Source organism: Lampetra fluviatilis, chromosome 30, assembly GCF_964198595.1.
Source record: "Lampetra fluviatilis chromosome 30, kcLamFluv1.1, whole genome shotgun sequence".
NCBI classification, from domain to species: Eukaryota; Metazoa; Chordata; class Hyperoartia; order Petromyzontiformes; family Petromyzontidae; genus Lampetra; species Lampetra fluviatilis.
In genome coordinates this window covers 358,371-385,637 of record NC_136304.1, presented here as the reverse complement: position 1 = coordinate 385,637, position 27,267 = coordinate 358,371, and the positions used below count along the sequence as shown (strand labels likewise).

General features: G+C 41.7%; 1 protein-coding gene across 4 annotated transcripts; it reads left to right on the top strand.

The window, feature by feature from the left end:
• Positions 1-1,957: 1,957 nt before the first annotated feature.
• Positions 1,958-26,160, top strand: LOC144943095 (poly(A) polymerase type 3-like). 4 transcript variants are annotated; one of them, XM_078870260.1, is made up of 22 exons: positions 1,958-2,118; positions 4,883-5,053; positions 6,494-6,560; positions 6,688-6,769; positions 7,037-7,146; positions 8,533-8,586; positions 9,056-9,167; positions 9,606-9,695; positions 10,565-10,703; positions 11,239-11,311; positions 11,667-11,787; positions 12,048-12,132; positions 12,623-12,676; positions 13,110-13,229; positions 13,964-14,073; positions 14,175-14,296; positions 15,045-15,184; positions 16,321-16,466; positions 17,356-17,594; positions 19,175-19,246; positions 20,879-20,935; positions 21,661-26,160. In XM_078870260.1, the coding sequence occupies exons 2-22, from the start codon at positions 4,893-4,895 to the stop codon at positions 21,748-21,750; spliced, it is 2,244 nt and encodes a 747-aa protein (XP_078726386.1). In that variant the 5' UTR covers positions 1,958-2,118; positions 4,883-4,892; the 3' UTR covers positions 21,751-26,160. The 4 variants fall into 4 exon arrangements, with proteins under 4 accessions (XP_078726386.1, XP_078726385.1, XP_078726387.1 ...); XM_078870259.1 differs by having other exon boundaries at positions 21,655-26,160; XM_078870261.1 differs by lacking the exons at positions 12,623-12,676; positions 13,110-13,229; positions 13,964-14,073; ... (5 more) ...; positions 20,879-20,935; positions 21,661-26,160 and having other exon boundaries at positions 12,048-12,136.
• The last annotated feature ends 1,107 nt before the right edge of the window (positions 26,161-27,267 follow it).

Below are 27,267 nucleotides of genomic sequence, written 5' to 3'. Positions count from 1 at the left end.
TCCTCCGTGGAACTAGCGCAGACGACAGTGCTGGGGGTTACAAGACGGTGCATAGTTTGTGTTGCATGGCCACAATCGCTTGTCTTTAATTGTCTATTCATGAAGATGTGCACATCGGCCTGTTGAGGTTATCATGCGGTCAATGGTTCCACCAGCGTCTTTGAGAATCAGTGTCACGCCAGTTGAGAGTTTACAAGTGAAGACGTGGACGTTGAAATGCACGTGCAGCCCTTGCTCAATCTACTGCTGGACAAATGTCTGTCTACGCCGCGTTGCTCATGGGAGTGTTTGACCAAACTTCCCCAGAGCTATACTCTTAGGTTTTTTCGGCAAAGTCACGTAGGTAAAAAATAAAATGAAAAATTCATAAAAGTAATTTTACCGAAAAAACCTAAGAGTATGAATCCTTGCAGTCACGAAAGCTTCAAATCTAGAATTCCCCAGAGCTCGCAGCTAACCACTGTGCCACCGCTCGTAGCGAATTGACGAATTCTCTGTTCTGTGACGCATTGTGCGCATAAGATATTGTGCAGAGAAGAGTTTAATACTCCATAATAGAGGGTTTTTTGGGTTAAATCGCGTAAATGGAGAAATGTGTCGTTAAAACCCGCCACCACCCGACACAGCCAACTAGTAAGGGTTGACACGTAAACAGAACGGTGGCCAATTCGCCACTAGTACAGCACACGTGGCTTTACCGAAAGACCCAAATAATATAAATTCCTGTAGTCACGAAAGCTTTAAGTAAAGATTTAATATTCTTAGGTTTTTTCGGTAAAGTCACGCAGGTAAAAACATTAAAAAGTAAAATAAAATAAAAATCACGACGTTTCGATCGCAACACAAGCAATCGTCATCAGGTGACGAGGTGACGATCGAAACGTCGTGGTATATACCACGGGGAATACAAATACCACTCCCATTTTTATTCGTTGGGTCTTTCGGTAAAGCCACGTAGATAGAATAAACAACAAAAGATATAAACATGTGAGTGGTATTAATCGAACCGTGGTCTCTATCCCGTGGCACGGCGTATGGAGGTAGACTGCCCTCTCGTGCTGCCAAGCGGGTAGCGCCGCTGTTCGACAAACCCGAGATCGATTCCCGCTCATGGCCACCAACACTTGTCACGATTATCCGAACCGATTCTGTGCCTCCCCGAGGTCGATTCGACCTGGTGCGATGTGTAAGAACATTGCCCTTGGAGAGACAAAGGCGGCCGGGAGTGGTGCTGGCCACGCAGCCCCACGTGTGCCGCTCCGGCCGTCGTCGGTGCTGCTCGCTGACAGCACTTGCCCCAAAAGTCTGTTAAGTTTTTACGGGGGAACTTTGTCTAATAGTTGAACACACAACACACACAACGTGGTAGATGGAGGTGAGCTCAATAATCACGCGAACAAACAAAACTCGTGTTTCGACAGCGACCCTGGGTCACCCAAATGGCAAAAGTTATATCCGCTGCTGGATGAAGGCCACCCAAAACATGACGTCATTTAAGGTGACGTCCATTCCAAGGTGTACGTGATGACGTCATACACAGGCGTGCCATTTCGGTTCCCACGAACCTCGTAATGACGCGTTGTGCGTGATGACGTCACTGCGTTTGAACTTCTGCCGCGTTCTTACGCGAGATAAGGACAGTCACGCCGCTGCGAACCGTGCGTCATGACGTCATCACAACGCGCTTTGTTTCGTTTAAAATAGACGATCCTTCCGTGGTGACGTCACCCTCATTAAAACAGCGCGGCTTGCCGTGCGCGATGACGTCACCACCTTGAACTTCAGCCGCGTTTTTGCGCGAGAGGACGTCGCTCGACGGCGGTAACCGTGCGCGATGACGTCATCAGCTCGAATCTTTGTTTAACTTGCGCGACGCGCCCTTTCGCGATGACGTCACCGCCGCTGAACACAAAGCTTGCTCTCCGTGCGTGATGACGTCACGGCTCTCTTCCGCCGTCGTGACGTCAGCACGCCGCGGGAGAAACGCGTTTGGTGAGGCGCCATGTTGGAAAGGCGAGGGTTAGACGCGGCGGCGACCATGGTGGTTTTTTAAGGTTTATTTTAACGACAAAGCTCCCTCGGCCGCCTGGGGAGGCTCGACAAGACGACAATAATATCGTAAGTGTTTGCTTTTGGAGACGGTAGCTCTCAAGCCGCGTTAGTCGCTGTTGAACGGGACAATAGTGGACCTAGGCCGCAACGCAGTAGGGGCTTCCTTAAATCACGCGTGTGTATCTCAAACATCGCTGGATTGTGGGAGAAGCTGCTTACTCTTCGAGTGATGTCGTGCTCTGATGTATTGTGCTTTGTAATGATTATATTTGTAGAGTCCGAGGTGTGTCGTTGAGTCGGGACCGCTTTGTGAAGCTTCCCGCGTTCGGGCCGCTAGTCTAGTGGTACTCGCTGGTGTAGGCCACGCGTGGTAAGTATTTGTAGTTTTATCGTTTAATAACAACAAATCTAATTTGTTAAGCCACTGAGTTATTGTTGAATGGCTTATACACGTTATTTAACGTGTAGTGGTTGTGAAAACTGACTTACATCTTCATTGGCTCTTAGAGCGCGTGTGTTGTGTAAGGGTCGTTCGCTGGCATTGTTTGTTGCTTGAGAAATGAAAGTGTTTTTTTAAGATACCACGTTTATAATCATTACCTTAGCTAAAATGTCTTAACCTAATTGTTTATAAGAATAGTATTGAGTTGTTGAATGCTGAAGACGTTCTCTCCTGTAGTTGCATGGTTACATAAACAAAAGACGTCACGATTTACTTTGGTTGAGCTTGTTTCAATGCTGTACACGAAGTCAGGGCGACGGGTTTGGGAGGCTTTCATCCAGCAGTTGAATGATCGTGACTGATAATACAAACGCATTTAGCGTGTCCTCGGCATTGTGCTGTTTACCATTCTTATTTATTAAACGATGACAAACGTGGAATGTGTTCATGCCTGTGTAATCGGACTTGTGTGGGAATACAGTGTGGCCCAAAAGTCAGGACACGATGTTTTATTTATTTTAACAAATCACATAGGGTAATACCATTTATTTTAACAAATGTTAAAACTCACTTCCTTGAACACTGATTCATGTAGGACATTTGAAATTAATGTAGGTCTTTTTTAAGACCACATGTGTAATCTTTAAGCATCATCAATTATATTTTGTCTCAATTCATTCAATGTTCTTGGTCTATCTTTGTAAATGTCATCTCAAAAGAAAGGAGATAAATATATATCAATAATTATAATGGCTACAATTTTAACTTAAATAATATACAATTAAAATGTTTAATACCAGTATTGACTTTTGGGCAACCCTCTGAGCTGCATGGTGCTGTGAATCGCAGGCTGTATCACTTTAACATGTGCACACTGGAGATGAATTCGTTTAATTTTAAAATGCTGTTTTTATTTGTTTGGAAAATCATAACTTATTACTTTATTTACATTTGTTACGCGTAACTGATTGTTCAATACAATCTGAAGATTCTTAAAAATGCAACTCATTGTACCCCTGCAAAAGCTATTCATATAGACCTGTGGCTGGTTGCATAGAACGTAGGTCTGAGACTACCTCTCCCTGCACATATGGAGCAGAAAAAGCAATCTTATGGATTACTATCTCTAACTCCTAAACTCAAACCCTCTCCCCTAACCCTTAATCCCCATCCGAAACCCTAAATACGAATCCCCACAAACCCTCACGAAAATTTAAGTAGTATGCTTTCATATTTTATCAACGAAATTCTAAAGCGTGAATTAAATAGGACCACTCATGGGTAAAAACCCAAGGAAGGTCTGTGATAATAAATATATCCTACGGATGAAGAATTATGTGGGGACAGTAGTTACGGTAGAAGATAAATAAGTTGTAACAACATGGCATGGTTGTACACTATGGTACTGATTACATTCTTAGTACAAATTGCATCACATTAATGCCAAATGTGAATGAAAATTGTATACTTTTGGTGTTAATTTTATTTTAAACCGAATGTGTATATTGAAGGGTTTTTTTCATGGATACAGGTGTCTTGTGAATCCAATTACTAGTGTGCAAATCAATGGCATAGAGGTACTGCTACGAACCTAGTCACCTGAGTTTGATTCACAGCCATAGCAAACAATGGCAAGTGATATCTTTCCTGACTGGTCCTTGGTCGTTTTCCTTCACCAACCCGCACTTATTAGTATGGTGAAAGAACCTAAGACCAACCCCTGATGGAGAGACCTTCAGCCATTAGTGTATTCACAAATGGATGTAAATTATTATTTCGCTATTATAAAATCATCAAAGCTGAATGACAATGCGTTTGCAGTGAACTCCCACAATTAGTAACCTCAACTCACGTTATGACGTCTTTTTTGTATACTTTAACAATTTTTTATGAAATAGTGACTTACGTAATTGGCGTTGTGTGAGACTTTGTGGACATCTTAATGTACAATTTGTATACATTAGATTTTTAAAATTTGAAAAGGCATATATTACATTATTCATCAAAGCATTTAAATACTGTGGTTGCAGTGAGATTTTACGTGGTTGAAGATAACTGGGCTTGCTTTGGAGACTGGCTGGCCTTTAAAGCCTTTCATTGGGCACCCTGTGAATCTGATGTTCCGTTTCTGTGAGTGTTATCAATATAAAAAAATGTGTTCAATAAGTACATTCATTGGTTTAATACTTGACGTATTTCTCATAAAATACATCACCGATAAAAAATTTAAACGATATGGAATGCCTCTAAAAAATGTACTTTGCCTGTTGAAACCACTGGGTAAATGATGTGTTAGCAATATCATTGATGTTAAATACTTGCATACAGTGCCTGTAGTTAGATGTAAAATATGACCTTCATTTTTTGTTGTTTTGTCTGCTGCTGCAGCCTTCTCATAATGCAGGGATCTCAGTCTTCCCAGTCAGGGAGGCAGCATGGCATCACGTCGCCCATCAGCCTGGCAGAGCCACGCGAAGCCGACCGTGTTCTCACACGACACCTCATGAATACTCTTCTGCCATTTGGGGTCTTTGAAGAGGAGGAGGAACTTAACCACCGGTAAAGGAGTAGATTGTGCTTTTGGTTGCATCTTTAATTGAAGGTCCATCTGACTTGTATCATTGATTGTATCCACCATGACCATGGCTTATCAAGCTCTTCTCGCTTTAAGAATTATGATCTACTATTCCTTGTTTAACAATCTCTCATTCATACGCACATTAAGCCACTGTCAACACACCTTATGATTCGTTACCATTAAAACTGCAGTGCATCACAGACTGGAGTTTGAGAGATCCTGCCTTGAAGGTTTAGTGCGATGGCTTTTATTGCATTGGTTCTGTACCACCATTTCCCTTAAAATAAATTGTTTCTATTACAAACGTAATTTACTCACTCTTTCATTGTCTTGGATGTAAAAACTTGAATAATATTTGTTTCTTATTCAATGTCAAAGCAACATTTGTGTAAACAATTCATGATTGTTATTTTTTCCATTAGTTATATCCTGTTCATTTGCAATGCATACAATTGTGTAAGAAGTTCCCTTCCAGAACAAAAATTAAATTGTAAAATGTTCCGTCTTCATTACATGACACCATCACTTCTCCCTCCCTTAACCCCCAGTAACTATATTACTCATTGCAAATTAACAAAAAGTTAAAAGGTGGTCAAAGTTAAGCTTTATACTGAACATTTACTTCCTTGTGTGGAAGTTCAGTAACAATAGATGTTCTTACCGTCCATAAACTTTACTTGATGTTATTACGTGGAGCTAGACGCAGATCGAGTGTTGTTAAATGCAAATCATGCAGTGTTGCGGAAACTTTGGCTAGTACAGAAAATGCCCATTGTGAAAGTCTACCTGCTTTCGTGTCTTGTGATTATTATTTGCTTTATTTATTGAAGGACAGTACATTTGTCACAGATTGTTGGATAGACAGGCATTATTAGACCATCTTCTTTCGTATGGCATTGTGAAAAGCAACGGTTTAAAGTTTTTCTTAACGATCGTCATAGTTGAACGCAAAGGTTCCTCATCCAGTCCAATGATGTGGTTGTTGACACAGTGTGGATTTCGGCGATACCGCCAGAATGTGCATGGATGGAGCATTCATCGGTGATGTGGTTGATGGTTTGGACTTCTCCACGGTCGCTGTTGGGCGATTCTTTGATCTTCTATTTATGGAACGTGTACACGCATCTGCCCTGTTGTGTTTGAGTGCGGTTCAGCGTGGTCCGTCCTCGTGGAAGAGACCATTATTGATATAGTCTGGAATATGATTAATGTCATGATGGAATAGGATTAATATGATTATAAAGCCTTATTAAAAACATTGATGTTGTCTGACCCTTGACCATTGCATATATTGCGATGCAACTTCCATTGACCCAGGGAAAACCTGCTATGAAAATTTCAAGTGGGATCAGTGCATAAGCCTGTGTTTGGATTTTACATTTTCTTCAAGATTGTTAACTATTAGACGTGTGTTTTTACAGGATGGTTGTCTTGGGGAAATTAAATAACTTGGCAAAAGCATGGGTCCGAGAAGTTGGTGAAAGCAAGGTAAGCTACAATATTAAGACAATTGTAATAAAACAAAATTATCACAGTTGCAATTTTACAAGTTGGTGCAAGTTAGGGTGCAGTTTAAGCCAATGCACTGATATGGTGATGTTTTTTTCTTCTGCAGAATCTTCCACCAGCAATTTTGGAGAATGGCGGGGGTAAAATATTTACGTTTGGGTCCTATCGGCTGGGAGTTCACACAAAAGGTAATTGTTGTTCCCGTCTTCTTTGAAGCTTCATTATAATTGTATTGAAAGGAAAGATGCCACCCACTTTTTCCAAAAATGAGGAAAAGTTATACAATAATTTTTGACCTAGTCTGTGTCAAATATTGAACTCACTCACTTAACAATTAAGAGTAACCTGTGTTGTAAGTAAAAGCCATCTTGTTCAAGAATGGTTATTGATTCATATCAATAAACAAAGTGACGTAGCACATCTATAATTATAACCCGCCGCTGATGTATTTATAGGTGCCGACATTGACGCCCTGTGTGTTTCGCCGCGACACGTGGAACGAATCGACTTCTTCTCGACTTTCATCGAGATGTTAAAGAATCAGGAGGGAGTAAAAGACCTCCGGGTGAGAACTTCTGCAGCACCTCACAAGTTTCTTTTTCTCGTTGGGGAATACATACATTTTCCTGTATTGAATGCATTTAATGGCAACTGTTAGTCTGGTCGATCAGGTGTACAGTATGAATCCATTCCTCCAGCTGCACCCTCAAGCACACACCATGCTGTTCCTCTCTTCATTTAAGATCACCTCTTTCCATTCACACTGCTAATAATAAAACAACACAAATGTCTTGATCTGGATGTCTCTCATCATGAATTGTTCAGCATGAATGTTTAGTGTCAACACAACTGTAGTTGAGTCACAAGTGACATGAGTCACCCATTGTATGTTTTTCAAATGGAAGTGGTAGGCCTTGTTAATATCTCACAACCCTTTAGCTTCACAGCTGTGTTAGCCTGCTAGTACCTGTGGCAGAGTGTAAAAGAGAACCCCAAATTACCGTATTTTCACGCATATAGCCCGCATACGCATATAACCCGCAGACGCATATACCCTGCACAAATAGCGTTTTGTGTAAAAAAGAATCAGATATCCCGCACCTCCATATACCCCGCATGCATTCGTATCTTTAACGTCGTTACCGCAACTTGATTCCATCATATTAATACGAAGTTTACATTTGTAATACATTCCACTATCAGTTGTTAACATTAAAATCATAATGTGCACAAAGAAAACAAACTAACCGGAAACGAGTGAACTTAAAACAGTAAATAAGTAACAAAAGTAAATATCCAATAAATAACACATAACTGGTAGATAAGTACAGTTTTAGCACTGGTAGATTGCCAGACAATAGCGGCACTATGGTAACTCCGTCGCCTCGCCCCCAACCCCCCACCTCTCTCCCAGCTCTCCCATCGCCGGTAAACAAAGTGCGCCCACTTCAAACATTGTCGTTTCATTGTACAAACAATTCGAATCATTTAAAACGTGATAACATGTGCAATTTTAGTGTGAGTGGTTTATTCAGCAGTGCTATAGTCAAAGGAAAGTGTTGCATAGTGGATAGTCCCACCATGAAAACATTAAACGAGTTGACATGTCACACGTGTAAAATATTTTTGGGATATCCCACACCTCCATAAACCCCTCGGGGTCTTGTTTTGTTTGTAAAAAGTGGTTTACCCCGCGGGTTATATACGGGAAAATACGGTATATCGCCATATTGATGTTCTTAAATGTAGTTCATGACTTCCGATGAGGTTTGAACAAAATGTGAAGTCCTGTATTATGCTCATTGTGAATGTGATTATTTTGCCAGTTGTGTTGGCCCAAGCCTATAAGATACTCAGTCAGGAAATCACGTAGATGTTTGGTCTCTTCATAGTGCAGGTTTGCTTCCAATATGGACGCAGTGAAACTAATTTATGACCTTTTGTCCTACAGTCTGTGGAGGATGCCTTTGTACCTGTCATCAAGCTTACGTTTGACCACATTGAGGTAAGAAATGAAAATCCACCGTGTTTTTAGTTGCACAAAGTGATAAGTAGCAGAATATAAATATTTAATACAAGTGTTATTCCCCAGAAACACACTAAACCTCTGCCATATAACTTTTGTGCATATTTGCGCGGACAGATTTTACTGCATGGAAAATAATCATTGCATAGTTTAATTACTTTTCATTGTGGGATGTTGCAAGACAACATTTTGGTACTGTCCTTGTTGCAGCATATGCTGGATGATGTTCAAATGCATTTCCGGCTTAACATAGCTTTGGAATTCAGCACAGTTATTTGTAACGGCCTTCGCCCCAACAGTATGAAAACGTTATTTAAGCCGTTCAATGCAGTGAGAAGTAGTTTTGTGCCATCCTGGCTGTGTGCCGATTCTTTCTCATTGTTTAATTTCGTGCATCTGTTGCACGCCATCACTATCGCTTGTCTCGCCTCGCCCCCCAAACACCTAGATCGACGTGTTGTTCGCACGGCTGGCTCTGCAGGTGATCCCCGATAACCTAAACCTCCGTGACAACGCACTACTCAAAAACCTCGACATCCGATGCATCCGCAGCCTCAATGGTAACGTGTGGCAGCAGTGAGCTGCAGTCTTGTTGGAGTGTAACAGGCTGCTCTGTTCAGTTTCTGTTTTACACCCAGATATTTCTTGTTGTTGCCCAGTCTGCCCTGTGCTTACGTTGATTCATTTTAAGGTGTTTTTAATGTGGTTTTATATGTTTGGTTGTGAAAAAACGCATTGCATTTATTAAATGTCTGCTGTTAAATTATTTGATTGAAAATGTAGATAGAGTAGTTTGTGACATAACCGAATAAACTTCTTTGGAACAGATTTTTGATATGCTATGTACCTAAATAATGGAATTCGCAGTGGTACAATTCCATTGAGATCACTGACTTGGGCACAATAGTAACATTCGCGTTCCAGCCATTGAGCAGGCGTGTATTTTCCTCGGAGAAAGTGAATCCTGCATTTATAACCACGTTGTTATTCTCTTGTAGGCTGCCGCGTGACGGATGAAATTTTGCACCTCGTGCCCAACGTGGAACACTTCCGCATGACGCTGCGCGCCATCAAGCTCTGGGCAAAACGTGAGTGTTGTATTTCAACATGTCACTTGTACAATCGGCTTTATATTCATTATTTCGCACCTCCGATTAGCACGGTTGGCTACGTAAGGTGCGAAAGAAGTTCAACAGACATACGCTATAGTTCATCAATGCTTTGGCTTCTTAGTCTAATTTGTAGATGCCGCAGCTACCGTCTGATGGCCGTTAGTACATACGGTGGGACTTATTTTCGCCGACGCAGCAAGTTCACTGCTCAGGTGTATAACCCTCACCAACAGTAACAGAGAGCATGCCAAGGGTGAGAGGCAAAGCTTTTACTCTTGCCCGACCGAGAGCTCTGACAAACCCCTACTGGTGTTTACACACAGCGATCCAACTTGTCTCGGGTACACTGCCATGATCTTGATGCACGTTTGAGTACACAGTGTTCCCGGTCAATGTTGACTGAATCCGTTTTAAATAACTCTCCCGACTTAACGTAATGTTAGCACAAAATGCTATTACACTTCAAGTTTCGAACAAGGAGTAACTTTTTTATAATAAAAGAAGTGGCTAGTGATGCCAGGTAGCATTGATACCACCACATTTCATCATTGCTTCCTTCTGTTATGTCTCTTAGCTCTTTTGCACTGTCAACACCCGACATTTAAGGTTTTCCCTTACAGTATCCCACTACCTAACTGCAATGCCTGTCTTAATAAACTGTTCTCCACCCTGTACACTTGCTCCACCCATACCAATCTTCTCTTCCTGATTACATATTTAACACTTAACACATCCTACAATGAAATTCCTAGTATCCCATGCATCCACCAACGTTTGCACGTGTTTAACGACGCCATGGTGACATACGTTGGCGTGTGCGCATTATCCTGCCCGATGTTGCCCAGGCCGTGGGATCTACTCGAATATGCTGGGCTTCCTGGGTGGCGTGTCATGGGCAATGCTTGTGGCACGAACCTGCCAGCTCTACCCCAACGCCATCGCCTCCACCCTCGTGCACAAGTTCTTCCTTGTCTTCTCCAAGTGGTGAGTGGCAGCTGCATTCGTCTGCTCATTCGCTAATTCATTTATTCAATACATATGCCTTCTGTAAACCAGCTGACAGTGCGTTGTTGAAAGTGAGTAATTTATTATAGTGAACTTGATTAGGTGCAGTAATTTGTTGCCTCGCAAGGCTTTCTTGAATTTAATTAATAGCCTAAGAGCTAGGTGAGTGCGTGGACGCCAGGTCTCTTGTGCAAAGGAGACCCACTTGTAAGTACAGGATAAATATTATCACGTAGAAAATCAGTCGAGAGAGCACAACAATGTAAATAGAACAAGGCAATAAAATTCAAAGTGCATTTCTTGGGCCGATGGTGGCAATTACACATTACCGTAATGGTTGAAGCCTCTCCATAGGATGACTGCTGTTGACTGCCCCACTTTGCAGTTTAGTAGGACTATAGTACAAACAAGCAAAGCATGAAAACCAAATAATGTTTACATTCATGTGATACCATTGTCTCCAATGAAATAAAAATGTTCAGCTGTGATGATGTAAATTCCTGTGTTTCTGCAGGGAGTGGCCTAAGCCTGTCCTTCTGAAACAGCCCGAGGAATGCAACCTCAACCTGCCTGTGTGGGACCCACGGGTAAGCACTGCTTGTCACAGCTCAGAGGTCAGATATCCTGTCATGTTTGCTTGTTGTGTTCCACATTCGATCAACTTGGCTGTCTCTCCATCACTGGTTTTGGAATTATAATTAATCTTGTATTCCTGCACATGCATGTATGTTTAGCATGATATATTTTTTGTATGAGTTGGTCGTTATATCATTGATGTGTTATTTTTTTCGCAAGGAGTTACTTTGTTTATTGACCCTTCCATGATTTTTTTCCCCATTTCTGGCAGACCATTCCTTTCATTACACTGGCAGCTTATATGTCATCATCTGCTGGTCAGCCTTTAACACATTTGTTTGGCCACCTTGATTCTTGTCCACCCAGGTGAACCCAACAGACAGGTACCACGTGATGCCCATCATCACACCTGCGTACCCTCACCAGAACTCCACCTACAATGTCACCATGTCCACACGCACCGTCATGGTGGAGGAGTTCAAACAAGGTGGGCAACAGGGTGCTCGTGGGAACGACGATTACCTCTCCTGTTGTAACTTCTGCGGGTGACTCGGTTGTAGTTGTGTAAATGGTTTCACCACTCTTATTCAATCGACAAGTCCCACCTCTTCTAAGATGTATGGCCAGTGTTGAAGAGTCGGCCAACTACCCTCTGAAGCTCCCAATAATGGGGAGGCCCTTCCTCCGGCTGTGGCGTGAGTGGGAAATGGCAGGGCTGCACCTTCACCTTTTCATGTCATTTTGCAGGACTCGCCATCACCGATGAAATTCTGATGGGCAAAGCGGAATGGAGTAAGCTGTTTGAGTCGCCAAACTTTTTTCTCAAGTACAAGTAAGTTTCAAATGTGTAAAACGTTTCAAGGGGCATCTTCCTGAAATACATTTGTATTTTTTAACAGGTTAATTTAAACCTCCTTTGTGTCAGGGTTTGTTTCTCGAAAGTTGATGGTCTAAACCTGGCCACAATTAACTGCACTATAATGATTTTATATAACTTGGTGTTTTACTTGAATTAGGCTTTGGGCATGAACATGTGTAAACATTAGAAAGTTTATCAGAGCATGCAGGAATAGCTTCTGGTGTTGGATAAGAAAGGCCTATTGAAGCGACTCCAGAAGTAGTTCTGTGGTGTCATTTTCCAGGGCCCTTTCCTGAGGTGATACAAGGTTCTCTTGACTGAAGGAGTCCTTGAAGTATGTCTATTTACCTCCTAGCATGGCTCCATTAGCACTATCAAGATATAGTTATAGAAATACAAAAAGTGTGTTTTCTAAAACATCTTGGATCTTTTACCATGATTAAAAGTTTTCATTATCTTGTAGGCATTACATCGTACTGACGGCAAGTGCACTCACGGAAGAACAGCACCTCGAGTGGTAAGTCCTGGATACCGTTCGGTCTATTTATACACAAACCTTTTGAATGAATACTGCCTTATACACGATAATATATAAATAGTAGTTTGTTTTAATGACAGGCAGCCATTCTATCATCCTCTACGATGTCTTGTCAACAGTCAAATTGATCTGACATTAAATACCAATAATGGTTATTGCAGGAGGTAATTTAATTTATATTGCCTTTTTAAAATTTTGAAGTTTGAACGCATGAAAAGAAGTGCGTGAAATTGTTTACATAATAGACATTAACAAATAGTAATGATTATATTGTTTATGTTGTTGAAGGCCTAAGGACAGAGCGCTTGTATCTCTATCAGTGATATTGTAACTGAAATAGGTTTTAATCGTCACAAGCTGGTAATGCAACTAATGAAATCGTGACACTGCTGCTAACTTGACCGTGTGTCAGGGTGGGACTCGTGGAGTCGAAGATCCGCATCCTCGTTGGAAACCTTGAGCGCAACGAGTACATCACTCTGGCTCACATCAACCCGCAGTCCTACCCCGGCCCCAAGGACAACCCGGACAAGTAAGCGGCGTGCTGAGCTCCCCTTCCCTCTCTCGGCAAACCCTGCACACTGATTTGCAGCAAGTGCCGAGTCTGCTTCACAGTGCAGTACAACGTGGGTTTATAGTCTCACTGGTAGCAGCGAAGAAAAGTGGTGAAAACACTGCGCAATGAACCTGGTTATCTGAGTTTGTTTTATGGCCACAACTAAGTGATGAGTGATATCTAAACCGATCCATCCTCCACCAAGCAATATGGTGAATAATGGGCAAACAATGTCCATTACCAACGTAAAATTGGGAGGCCTCCATCCAGAAGTGGATTAAAATATGACGAAATTTGTTTTATGGCACCACATCTTCAAACTATTGAAGCTGCCTAGAAGATACAAATCTTCTCTGCAGTTTCCTTGGAATATGCTTTCCTATAACATTTCTAGCATCCCAGCAGAAGTTTTTTTAACAATCTGACTGCTGATGAGACCATGAAGGTTGAAACTGATCTAGTTCTCACTTTAAACACTACAAACATTGAAGGTGTAGGCAGCCAGTTTGAGAAGTTCTTCCAATTGGCAGGTTCTTCATGAATTGTATCTAAAACTACATGATTGTGCAAAGTTGTAACGATTTGTATTGTTTTAGTTTTGTGCTCACACACAATCTTAAAAGCAAGGATGCTAATCTTCATAAAACATTTTAGATATCTTCTCGTTTTGGTATTTCAGCTGTTGATTTCTATAACTTTGTTTTCAACAGGCAAGGCGTGACAACGGTTTGGTTCATCGGGATCATCTTCAAAAAGTTGGAGAACCCGGAGAATGTGAACGTGGACCTGACGCTAGACATCCAGTCATTCACCGACACGGGTGAGTGCTCACCCACGGCCCTGGTCTCTTCTGTGAAGTGGTTGAGGTCGATGATTACTGTAGAACGGACATTACATGAACCGTGGCTTTGCGTGCTGCAGTTTACAGGCAAGCTGCACACATCAGTATGCTCAAAGAGGGCATGCAGATCGAGGCCATCCATGTCAAGAAAAAGCAGCTCAGCCAGTTTCTGCCCGGTGATGTTCTTCAGAAAAAGAAAAAGGTACCTGCTGAACATCAAGGATTTTACAAAATTAAATACCATTCTTTTGTTGTGGTTCAGGCATCATACCTCACCAGCACTTGTTTTCTTTTTAAATTCGAATTCATTCGTAACTGGTTTCATTCACATGATCCATAGCATACAGCACAGCATAATTTCATTGATTTGTGTACTTTTTTAAAGCCAGGTCAGAGCCCATTTCAATTAACCATCACCTTTTCAAGGATGACCTGGTTAAATCAAAGGAAAAACAGTAAACACTTGCTTAAAATGTAAATTGCAACATTGTAAAAAATACAAAAATGTAGCATTAATAACAAACATTCAACTAGAGCTTAAGCTTGTATTTATATACATTTTAAGTGATGTATCTGATATCGTTTAACCCCCCACATTCATTCAGAATCAGAGTATTTGTTTTATTTATCCTGGAGAAATACAATGAGCTATGAAGCTCTTTTTCACAGATGTCCAGTAGGTCAAAGTTCATATTGCTATGTCAAAGTTCATGTTGAACTTGCATATTTTCGAAACTCTGACTAAGTTTCCTATTATCCAGCTTAACCACGAATAAATATGGTCATGTTTGCTAGTTTGTTCACCTTCCCAAGACATTTCACTTGTCACTCGTCCCAGCATAAACGTTGTCACTGGCCATGGGGGGAGGGGGGGCGGGGGCCACTCTACATGAGCTCTGACAAGGACGTTCATGATTAACCCACCGACGGCTCGGCTTGCGCTTTGGCAGGAGAACGGGCGAAGTGGCTCGGCGCGCACCTCCCTGAACAGCGGCAGCGTGCTCGACTCGTCGAGGGACTCTGACTGCAGCTTCTCGTCGCCCACCATCATCCGTGTCCTCAACTCGGACAGCAACCAGCCGTCCTCTCCGTGCGTAGGCGCTGCTGATTCTGATGCTGCTGCTGCTAAGTGGAGCCGCATGCGTAGACATTTGTGGAGCCGCATGTATAGCGGTCGGCACACAAGGAGCACTTGCTGTTTTGTTTTATTCTGGTGAACGCTATGGTCCCCGTTGTAGATTTGATCTTTTTTGCTGTAGTCCATGACAGGGAAAAGTAGCTGTACATGACAATACTTAATATGAATTTAGTCAGTCTCCCTGTGGCTCAACAGACCAAGCTGTAGTTACTTTGTAAAATATTGGTTGATGTGTTAGCAGACAACACTTGTCGGTAATTGTTATCGCATAAAAATTGTTAAATCAGATTTTTTAAATCTCAGTCTTGTTGGCTGCCATTTGACAAAGACGAATGCCTTTACACTGAAGTGTGAGTTAATCTGCCTAAATTATTTAATACAGTTTGTTTTTACAGTAATAACTCTCTTTATGTTGGGGATGCGTTCCTGAAAAGAGCGACCAATATCGAACCGACGTCAATCAGCGCAATTTTTACAAAAGAGCTAAACGACAACGGATTGCATGCTGAAGCTTTGTGTTAATGTGTGCATCTTCATCCTAGACATACCCACAGCTGTATTCCACATTAATGTACAACAGTAAGCTTTATGATTAATCATCCAGAGTACAATAAGATGCAGTCCACTATAAAAAAAAACACACAAATACAGTACACAAATACAGTACATAAATACTATATTGCACTCGTCAGTATTGTACATTTCTTTATGCTCGACACAAAGTAGTTCTTGACCAGGGTTGGTGGAGGCAAAGGCTGAGGTAATGGATACAAGAAAGAACAGATGCTGTCAGAGACGTAAGTGTGGGTTAAGGCAACAGAAATCAGGTAGTGGTATTCATAAAGTGACGACGAAAAAGGATGAGACGTAAATCAGGGTATTGTTGTAGAAAGGGGCAGGCAAAGGCCAAAGTTGATGATTGGGCACCCGGTAAAGCACCGCTAACGTTGATGTCTTTCCCCGTTCACACCGACGCGTGCCTCTCCTCCCCAACCCTCGCCCTTCACCCCCCTATCCGATCTCTCTTCCTTCCCGTCCCAATCCCCCTCCCGCCCCCCATCACCCCGATTCCCCGTGGCCCCCCACAGGGTGACCGGTGAGAATGGCAGTGTCTCCAGTCCTTCGGCGTCGCCCCCCGTGGCGGCCGACGACAAGTCGCCCTCGCCTCGGACGCCGTCGCCAGAAAACCCCAGCATGCCCGTTGCCGGCAATGCCATCCCGGTTATCTCCACCAGTAAGCTTGCTCATCACGGCAGTTAAAACCTGCGCCAAAATGTCCTAATTCTCCGGCAGTTTTAGTCTAGCGTGTGGCAATATGTTCAGGAGTTAAATGATCATGTCGACAGCGACTGGCTCACGACCGGAGGGCTTCAGGAGAGAGGTCCACGAGTTTTGCTGTTTATCCTCCATTGAAGGGGGCGCAGGCTACAGTGGTATGATAGCGCTCTTTCACGATCATACATTTATTGTTTCACATTGTGGCTCATATTTCTGTTTTATACACGATTAGTTTTCATTTTGTAAAATTGCAGCTGCGCTGTATTTATGTATGTTGAACTTTCACACCGTACAGAGCCAACAGTGCTAATCGGCGGTGCGGGGGAAGGACAACAAACTAAACCCAAATAATTTCTACAGAATTTAAAAAAAAATAGATTTAAGCTTCATCGATGGAAATGTTTACTTTAAAAGCAGTCACGTGCTCCATCCTCATGTTCTAATGACATCACTGCATTGCCATCAAGGCACAAACTGACTATTTCATGCCACTCGAACAGTATCTGATAAATGTGTATAAAGTAGATTTTGCAGACAGGAGACGAAACAACTTGCTGTTTTTGGCTTGATGTTCATGCAAGACATATACATCGTATGTTGTACAATTTTTGCATTGTTAATTTGAGAATATTAATTAATTTGTATATTATTTGAGCTACATCTTTGTTATCTTCGTACGGGAGAAATAATTGTATTTGTTTTTAGTGTCGCATCGTCTTAAAGCAGATGAATTCTGATTGTGAGATTCTTCCGCCTTCCCCCAGGGTTTGTGCGTGTACTCCCCCCCCATCACCCCTCCCTTCAAGTGTTACGGCTGAGTTACCGTGCCACGTTTGCGCTCACAGGGCCTCTCCACGCTGCCTCCGTCCCATCGGGGACGGTCGTACGGGTGGTGACGCCCACGCGGCTCGTAAACACGCCGCCGCCGGCCACCGGCGCCGCCGCCACTGCCGGACATCCCACACCGCCGCAGGGAGTCAAGCGGCCGCAGTCGCCCGGAAGCAAGACGTCGCCACCTAAGCGGCACAAGAGCCCCCCGAGCGAGGCTGCCCCGGCTGGCGACTCGGATATGGACACTGACTCCGTGAGCCTCTCTCACCATCATCGGACATTTACTCTGGTCAATGACGACCTCCGCTGGAAAATAAGAAACAGAGGTGGCCGCTTGCCAAAGGAGCCTCATTATGGCCGTTATGGAACGATGAGCCGATACCGCTGAGGGCCTAGGTTCGCTATGGAATTTAGCCACGCGCAACTTAAACAACCTAATTTATTCTTATGGGTTTTTTGTGCAGTCATTGTCAGCTAGGCTGAGACCAGCAGCTGTGTCTACACTTGAATTTGTAACCCGAAGGACATTTCTTTTTGTGTTTACAAGTATACCTAGGTTGCTTGTACTGGGTTATCCAACGTGAGTTTGAAGCATTGTTCATCGGAAAATTAGACTTTCAACTTAACAAAGCAAACCAGAATAGGAGTATTGTGACATAACCATGTACTTTTAATACATCAGTGCAATGACATCACTAAAGTGCTGTGGTGTTTTTTTAAGTCTTTGTTTTCCCGTCTCATGAACGAAGCTTCACACTTGGGTAAAATAGCCTGGGACAGCTTCGGTGAGTAACTACAAATAATAACCTCTGCTTTTCATGTTGCATATTATTTTAAAATGTGTTCCCAGTTGTTGAGTCATTGGTGAACAGTCTCCACCTGTTCACAAATAGCTGCACAAAATTCCCATTGTGTTCAATTTCAACTTACAATTCATCGTATACTACCTCTAAGATTATTTGTAGTGTGGCCATGTAATTACATGGGTTTGATGCGGGTTCTCTGGTTTTCTTACATTTTTACACTGCACCAATGAGGTAACAGGGTAACACTCGCCCATGCAGCACCCTCCTGAAAGTCTGACACTCTCGTTGAGGCTTTCATGATAAAGGACTTGTAGGTTATGAAAGAAAATATCGATATACAAAATGTGTCTTTTTTTGCATCGAATGTTTTGCTTTGGGCTGATTTATTTTTCTGCACGTTTTATTGGGATTTTTTGCTTCATTTGTTAATAAACATTTTTCACTGCATTCCTGTTTTATTCCATGAAACTCGTAATGGGATTTTACCTGTACAAAATAAAGATTGATTTTACTTACAAGTGAGAGTTCATTGAAATTCGTTTGTAAATATTGCAAGAAAGACCTAATAATGTAAATGAGAGTATTTTGTGTATTACAAACGTCCCAGTGAGATGCCGTGCTTTGTTGGTCTGGATATTTCATTTTGGGCCAAACTGGTTTTTCAAGTGTGTTAAGCACATTCCATTACTTCGAAGCCAGTTGTGGTGTGCACGCCTGTAATCCAGCACATTGGAAAATCGAGGATTGGTGGATCATGCAGTTGTGTGAGACTCCCCAAACCCACTGGGATACCAAGTGGCCAGGAGATGGCAGTACAGAAAATGGGTTCGTGAGTTTACTCCGGGTACTCCGGTTTCATCCTGCACGCAAAACACTTCTAACAAAAATTCGTCAAACATTCCAACACGGGAACCAGCTGAAAGAGTCTTGAGGCTCGATGAGACTTTCTGGCTTGCATAAATAAATGACATTTCCTTGCAGTGTTAACTAGGGTAACGAGAGTACCTGTGTCTTTGTCATTGCGCAGCAGCCACTGAAAAACAGTGACACAGGCAACGCTGTCACGAAAACTGGCGCATCTGAGGACAGCGACATTCTGGTATGATCTTCCGCAAACACAACAGCAAGGCTTTTCCTAAATGGCACTGACACGTTTCATCCGTGGCCATGGAACATTTGAATTTTTTTATTTATTTAAACCAGGGCAGACCCAATTTCCCCGTGCACCCATGTCTAGATTAATTAATATGGATTGTTATTGTAAAAAAGTCGGCAGTTAATTTGCATTCTTGATATGAGCACGCTGGGAAATTCTGTATAGATAATCTGCAGTGTTTTGGGGATTTGAAAGTTTTGTACTACAAATGGAAATTCTGTACATTAGATGTGTGAATGTGTTTAAAGTGGCTTGTGTAAACAAGAGCTCGTTGCCAGATCCTAATAAAAATAATACTTGCTCGACATGTCTTCAGTTTCCACGGAAGGCATTGACCTTTGTCGGCCAAAGCTCCAGAAAATAATTCAAAGTTGGGGACTGCACTTTGTCGAAATTATTGTGGAAGCTCTGCAGATAACAAACTCGTGGATCCTGGATGGCAAATAGCCGTTTTTTACACATTGTTTCAAAGGTTCCAATGCTGGCAACCAGCTCCTGATTGCATTTTGATAAATTTTCCTAGAGCAGTTCATGCCGCGCAGAGTACTGTTTACACATACAATACGTAAGAGAAAATACTTCTCAGGGACGTGTAAGAGTTAATGTTACTGTTCTAGTGATACTGGAGATGTGTTTAGATGTTTTTTAACGTTTTAGTGAACCCCATTCTACATTGTTCTGCTTTTTTTTTTAACCCTAATAAAATGTTTGTTAATGTACGCTTAAGTCGTATGATCTCTTGAATTTTATAAACTCATTCAAAGTATCGACTCAAGCTGTCAACCTCATTCTCTGAATCAGTAATTGGTGTCTGCACACACAGCACTACCCATGTGTTGCATACATTTCATCTGACTGAAACTAAGTAAAGTGTTCAGCCTATTCCTGTAGTTGTGACAAACAATCCCAGTTTGCCTCACTTGTATTAACGTGCTCTGTCAGCCTTTTACAGACATTGTACTGCACTGTACATTACAAGTGAGGTTTTCACTGCAATACATAATCATGAGAGGCTTTCCTTTTACAGTTCTATACCCCGAGGTGGGGTTTTGTTTTCAAACAGTTGCCCATTGAATTCCACAGCAACCCATCGAGTTCGATTAATTATCCTTTCGTTCAACAACTACCCATCCCCTCCCACTGGCCCAGAATTAAATTGTTGCAAAGCATTGCCGTGATTAGATAAAAAATATATATTGTCCTATTTTTATTTTGGGATTCGATACATATCAAATCGTACAAGAAGATATTGAGTTGTAGCTATCATGTGATCCTCACCGTAACATTTAACCACATCTCAAATCATACCTCGGATGCGGTACGCGGGAGATGTGCAAGTGGTTTATAGAGAACTGGTCAAGCAATTGCAGAACTCTATGTGCAGTTACTGAATGGGAGGTGCAGCTGCTTGTTACTCTTTTGGCCAGAACTTGTAGGTTGACCAGGGGCATCAACAACCTGACAATGAGAGCCACTGGTAGGGCAACATGGTGCCCCTGGCTGTACATTTTGAGCTCTTGCAAGCATGGAAGCTGAGGTGCTGCGCTTAATCCTTGCCTGCCGTCCCGTGAGCAGGAACTTCAGGAGGAGACGACGCCTATACAAACAACCGACGTGCAAACGGAAACGCAGGTGGGCTTCTCGCACCCTCCAACGCACACACCATCAACATCCCTTGAAGCGTACTGTACATTATAAGACGATCCAAAAAACAAATAGGTTCCATATTGCAGATGCACACCTAATATGTGTGTCCCAGTCCGTCTGACACGTGTGACACTTTGTTAATGTGTAACAAATCAAGTTTGGAGTCCAGTGTGTCATTATGGTACTCGAGCAATATTACCGATTTATTTTTATAACGGCATCTCTTGAGCGCTATGACAGTGCCTGACCCTGGTTTTAAAAGCTCTGTTGTTGGGAAACCTTCAAATGTATGCTCAAGTGTGGGTGACTGGTGACATCCAGTGTGTATATTTGTTATAATTGGGGAGAAAAACCTCATGCCTAGAGATTGTCAACCCACGCGTGTGAACATTTGCACGTGTCCACGTGTTTTGGAGAATGGAATTTGTACAGACTGGTGTGGTTTTAATAACCGCACCTCTTTCACAATTTGTTATTGCTGTTCACATGCTGCCATGTGGAAAAAAACAATATTTCTGTAGGTCGCCTTATTTTTATCACGATTCATGATACATTATTGCACATTTTGACGACTGAATACTGGTCTTGATCACATCCTAAATGGGTCACTTTGCTTGAAAGTTATACCAAGTGCCTTTTGAGACCCGCAGAAGCATATTTAGTGTCATGAATCCAATGACCACCTGGTGCATTTATGTTGGCAGAAACAGGCCAGCAACGAGCTGTCTGATGGCTCCGCGCCAGTTCCTACCGCCGTGAAGGTTGTAAAAAACTCCATCCGTCTCAAGCTCAACCGGTAGAGGCAGGTAACGCTGCCCCTTCTCGTGTGCCCTGCCAAAAGTACTCGCTGCACCAGTCGCCCTTCCTGGAGGGCTGTGTTGCTATCATTACTTCTTTTTTTCAAAAACATTTTTAGAATATGTTCCTTCGTTGCATATTGTCACACGTTCTTCGGAAATGCTGGAAGCCACAGGAAACCTGAAAATGGCGCAACATAAAGAGCTGCTGGAATCATTTCAGAACTTTTATTTTTATCCGGGTCTTTTTTTTTTAGCTTCCACTTTTTCTTCTCCGGCGGCGGTGGTAAGAAGGCCTCGTGCACATGAGAATGTTGGCCGAACTAAGAAGGAACATTTCTGCTAAAAATGTTGATACGTAAAAAGTTGGTGATTATTTAATATTCTTTCCTGTTCTTATTTGAACACGAGAGGCTTGTGTTGGGAGTGAGCAAGTGAGCAAACTTGTTTTTTTAGGCGGAACGGATTAAGGGGTGTCAGGGGTGCAGGGTGGATTTGGTTGGACACAGCAAGGTTTTATTTCTCATGGAATGAGACCCAACAAAAATCTAAAAAACATTTGGGGAGGTCATATGACCCCATCCATCTCTCCCGTCTCCCATCATGACACCAAGCTCCCCCCACCATTTAAATGTTTTAATGGTTTTCATGTTGTTGACTTATCTTGAATTTGCCATTGATCGAGCCACATTTTCGCAAACAATTGTTTTCTTGTTCTCAATAACTACATACGTGCAGCATATCATTTTCTTTTTTTTTTAAATTTGCCTTTGGTTTTGCTTACAAAGACTCAAAAATGAAAAATCCTACCCATTAACAGTTTGAGACAACAATGTTATCCCCACTTTTAAATGTCCCGATAAAAAGACTAGAAGCCACTTTTGTAATGCATACTACTGTGCAATTTATTAAGGAAAACATTCAAAAGCATTGAATATAAATGCCCTCAAAAGGGCTCCTGTTCATAGTTCCAGTAAAACAGTTTTCAGTAAATTTCACCATGAATTCTAATGTTTGACATGAGCGGCGTGGGATGTGGATGAATACACACAGTGGCATTATTTGATGCTTGAAAGGGTGCATGCTTTTGTGTGTGTATATGTGGACAATTATTTTTTCATTTTCTCCCTTTTTATCATTCATTAGAGCAAAGAATATATTTTTTCCATTCATTTTAATGTTCATTGCTGCTTATGCTGCTAGACTGGATCGATCTGGCCACGTTGACGCTTGCCAATCTGCCTCGGCCGAAATTAACTTCTGTGAAACACTGGCGGGTCCTTGAAAGAGGGCACGTCTTGATTTCCTCTGCTTTGTCTCACTTATTCTATCAGGATGGCCGAATGCAATTGTTGGAATGCACAGTTGGCTGTGTCTTGCAGTTCCATGAACTGTTACAGTGGCTCTCCAAAACTAGCCGCGTCTTCTCCAAAGGAATGGGAATTTCATTGGAGTTGGCGTATTCGTGTAAAAATGTTTACTCTTTTTACAAGACATCACTTCTGCATTTGAAAATAAATGTGTATTCAGTGTGTCCATATTCAGTGTCCATATTCAGTGTTTCCTGTTCTGAAGGGAACTATTTGTCATGAGTGTAATATTCGTTTTACCACTACTCTTGATCAGATTTGATTTTACCTCTCAGTCATTCACTCACTGCTAGAGTTCCCATCTGGCTCATTTCATTGCGTGTTCCATGGCCGCACAGGGAGTGGATATTGACGATGATGATAAGCTCCGTTCACACTTGTGTGTACTAAGATGACTTGTAAACTTCTTTGGAACCATTGGAAAGATCCATTGTTTGGAGCATTTATGCAATATTTTTGCGAGCTGGTCATCCTTAGAATCCATTTATGCCCTTCGAATTATAGTGTGAACAAAGCTTGATGCATCATATTCCGCCATGCCTGGCTTCATTAAAGCTTCCGTAATATAAAATAAAAAGCATTGTAAAATATCCTTTTTTTGGGGAGTTGAGTGTATGAACTTTTTATTCAGCAGTTCCATTTAGAGCTGGAAATAAAGAAATCACTTTTCACTTGCATGCAGCATTGCAGTCATGGTATAACCATGAAAACACCGTTTTATGTTTTCCGCCATCTGGCGTTGAACAATCTAATCTAATTACCAGCTTGACAAGTTGCAGTTACATTAGGACTAAAGTGAGAGAGTAAATCAGCTTGCCCTTAACCTGCTACCGTACGCTAATCCTCATACACATTTCAAGCCTGTACACTTGAATAATTCTGGCGAATGAATTAACTATTTTTTTCATTTCTTTTCTAAAAAAACACTTTGCCTTGGCCTGTGCTTGGTTAGCCTCCCCACGTGAGTCTCCTAAAACGTCACACATGCAGCCGGGAATCCAACATTGACCTCTTAGATGTATTTATTTCACTTCATCCTAAATAATTCCGTAAGTCCGTTTTAAACATTTAAAATTTAATTTGTTTTATTCTGTTCGTTCCTCTTCGTTTTAACCTGAAGGTCTGTAATATATTTTACTAATAAATCAAATTGCAGGTTTTGTATATCTGGCTCCCTCTCCCGCCAGGGAGGGAGAGACGGATGTAGGGGAAGAGATCGGTCAGTGGTTACTTTTCCATTCCATTACCGCTCTCTCCTCCTCGCGATTCGTTTATAACCTGCAGGATGCGTTACATATTGGGGATGATATTTTTGTAACGGATGTCTGTTCTGGAGTTGTTTCTTTTTTGGGTTTCCAATAAACTTTAGAACATTTTCTAGTCTTAAAGCCGGTGTGAGACGCGTGTTCTTTGGTTTACAGATTTTTTTTAAAGTCCATTATTTTGTTTTCTTGGGTGTTGGTGATGTTCTGTTTTTCTTTGAAACATATTTCAACCCTCACATTTAACAGGCAATATAAATAAATAACACATGTTTCATCTTAAACTTTACATTTATCTGGAAGTGCACACCATACTACCTGTTAATGACCGATTCTATTTTGTTAGCTTGGAAATATTTACATGTCCCAACAGGCAATATGGTATAAAGTGTGAGTACCTCACTGCACAAACTGAAGTTGGGCAGTGCAGGTGAGATGCTAAGTTTCCATGCATTAAACATTCTAAACTGATCACTTGTAATTTGTGTTGTCTTAAGAGGTTACATCAAATATCTAAAACAGAGTGGCCATGCAACCAATCACATGAGCATTGGAGACTGTAGAACTTTTGTATTTTTATGAAGTGCAACCTTGTAACATAACAGTGCGCACATATGTAAAATATTCTCAAATGCTTGCGTGTGATTGGCTGCACATCGCCCATTGTCTCGTGGCATTCAATCTGGACTTGTATAAAGTGGGGAGGAAACTAATTAAATGAATCTTTGTTGTTGTACACCCAAAGTTGCACAAGTTTCATATAGGTTAGACAAGATAATGGCCCATTGATCAATTGAGTATTGTGGTCAGAAAAAAGTAATCAGTTACCGAGTCTGTACAATCTAAACCATTAGTCTCATGGTTCCAACCCTGTTTAACTCAGAAGCTGCCTTAGCATAAGCCTATTAAAATGAGTGAAACCGTTCATACGTAACTAAAGGAAGGGAATGAATAAGCACTGCATCGGATCCCGTCACGTTTGTGGAATTTATTCCCCACATGATTGCTTGCAAAAAAGGTTAAATAGGTACCTGCTCGCACCACATGCTGTCCTTTAGTAACTGCACACTATTGTTCCTGTCCTGTAGATACTTTAAATCAACGAAGGAGAATGGTAGAGCCGTTATAAGCTTGCTCGGAGTTAATTCTATTCATTTAGTCTGCATCTGATTTTGTCCACGTAAACGGCCATTAAATTGTTCACAAGAGCAAGCCATTTTAACCTGTTGGCAATGATGCATCATCTGAAGGAGTGTTACCAGGTTAGCGATTCTGTGTTCTTGCCCATAATAATCTTGGAGGGATTCGAATTGATTCAACTGCCACAAAGGTAGCGGAGTGGATTGATCTACAGGCGGTGATAATGATGATGCCCCTGAAGTTGTCGACTCATGGTTGGGAAGCGCTGGTTTTCAGCAATTTGGATGCATAGTGGTGTATCCATGGAAGGCACTGTGGGAATGTATTGAATTTAATTGGAACTGAATTGAACAGTAAGCTTTCTTAAAGATTATTACTAAATACTTTGGAGTTTGTGTCAATAGCCGAATATTAACATTTACTACCTGGCCATGTGGATATGCCACTGTCTGGCCAGAAAAATCTACTTTGCAACTTGAGCTTTGCTAGAATATAGTAAATTTACATTTGGTGATCTCTTTTGGCCTTTATGTCTATGAATTGAGTGTCTTTGTACTGTAATCTTTTAAATAAGTTGTCATGACTTTGCATTGATTTTTTTTTGTTTTGTAATAAATGCACCTTTGTATGTTTCTCTTCGATACTTCGCCGGTGTGTTTTAATTTGTCTGGAGATAGCATTTTGTTTATATGCACATTTAAACTGCCATAAATGGAGCGAACGTATGGGTATACCGAGTTTTGCATTTCACAATACAATTACATGGTCCCTTTATGGTAATGGCCTTGAACAGACAAGGTCCATATGTCATCATAGCCAAGATGCTGATGCCACCACCACAACTCGCCAAAGCTTTCTACCTTCTTGCTAGATCCCACAGCTGCTGTGACCTCCCAAAATCTGCCCTAAAAGTATCCCACAATCTGGTCTTAGGTCTTCCCCTTGGTTGCAGAAATCGTGGAGACCATTCCAAATCCTGTATCGATAACTGCTTAAAAAGTGGGAAACATTACCAAGAACATATCATTTCAAAAAGCTATTTTTACATAAACATTTTACTAAAAAAACGAAGATGGGGCGACCATTCACATGCAGCCAACTACCGGGTCGTGGTTTCATAAACTGCATGCAAATATTATTTTAAATGGTTATTCTTCAAAGAATGCCTCCAACACATTGGACTGTCTTGGATGTGGAACTTGCTTAGAGGCAACTAGTTCCAAGATTCACTTTTAAAAAACTCCACCTCCTGGAGGTCCTAAAACATCGACCTACTTGCAGGGGTAACTTTGTGCAACGATACTTTTCAACCTATTCACAAATGTCCTCGGAAACCACAACCAGGCACTTTTCCGATGCAGATATGTAACAATACGTAAGATTTCAGTCGCCTAGAAGAAACCTTGAAAGCTGATCTGAGAGATGGCCCGCTATCACAAACCACGGAGACTTTAACCAATTGCCAAATACAGGGTGTCCATAAAGTCCATATCTATTTTATTGAAATCAAAGGAATTTAGGGTAAATTATGCAATGTAATCAGATGTATATTTATTAGAAACACTTCAGCAATGGATTATCCATGAGTACCGTCAATCTCTGCACAGCTCAAATCTGTCAGCTGCACTGTGGAACACATTTTTGAAGCATCCGGAGTTGTTTTTGTAACTGCAGCACTTGTACAATCTCGTAAATCTTGCGGATCTGTAGCTCTTGTTTGACACACCTGACTTGATATAGCCCCGTGA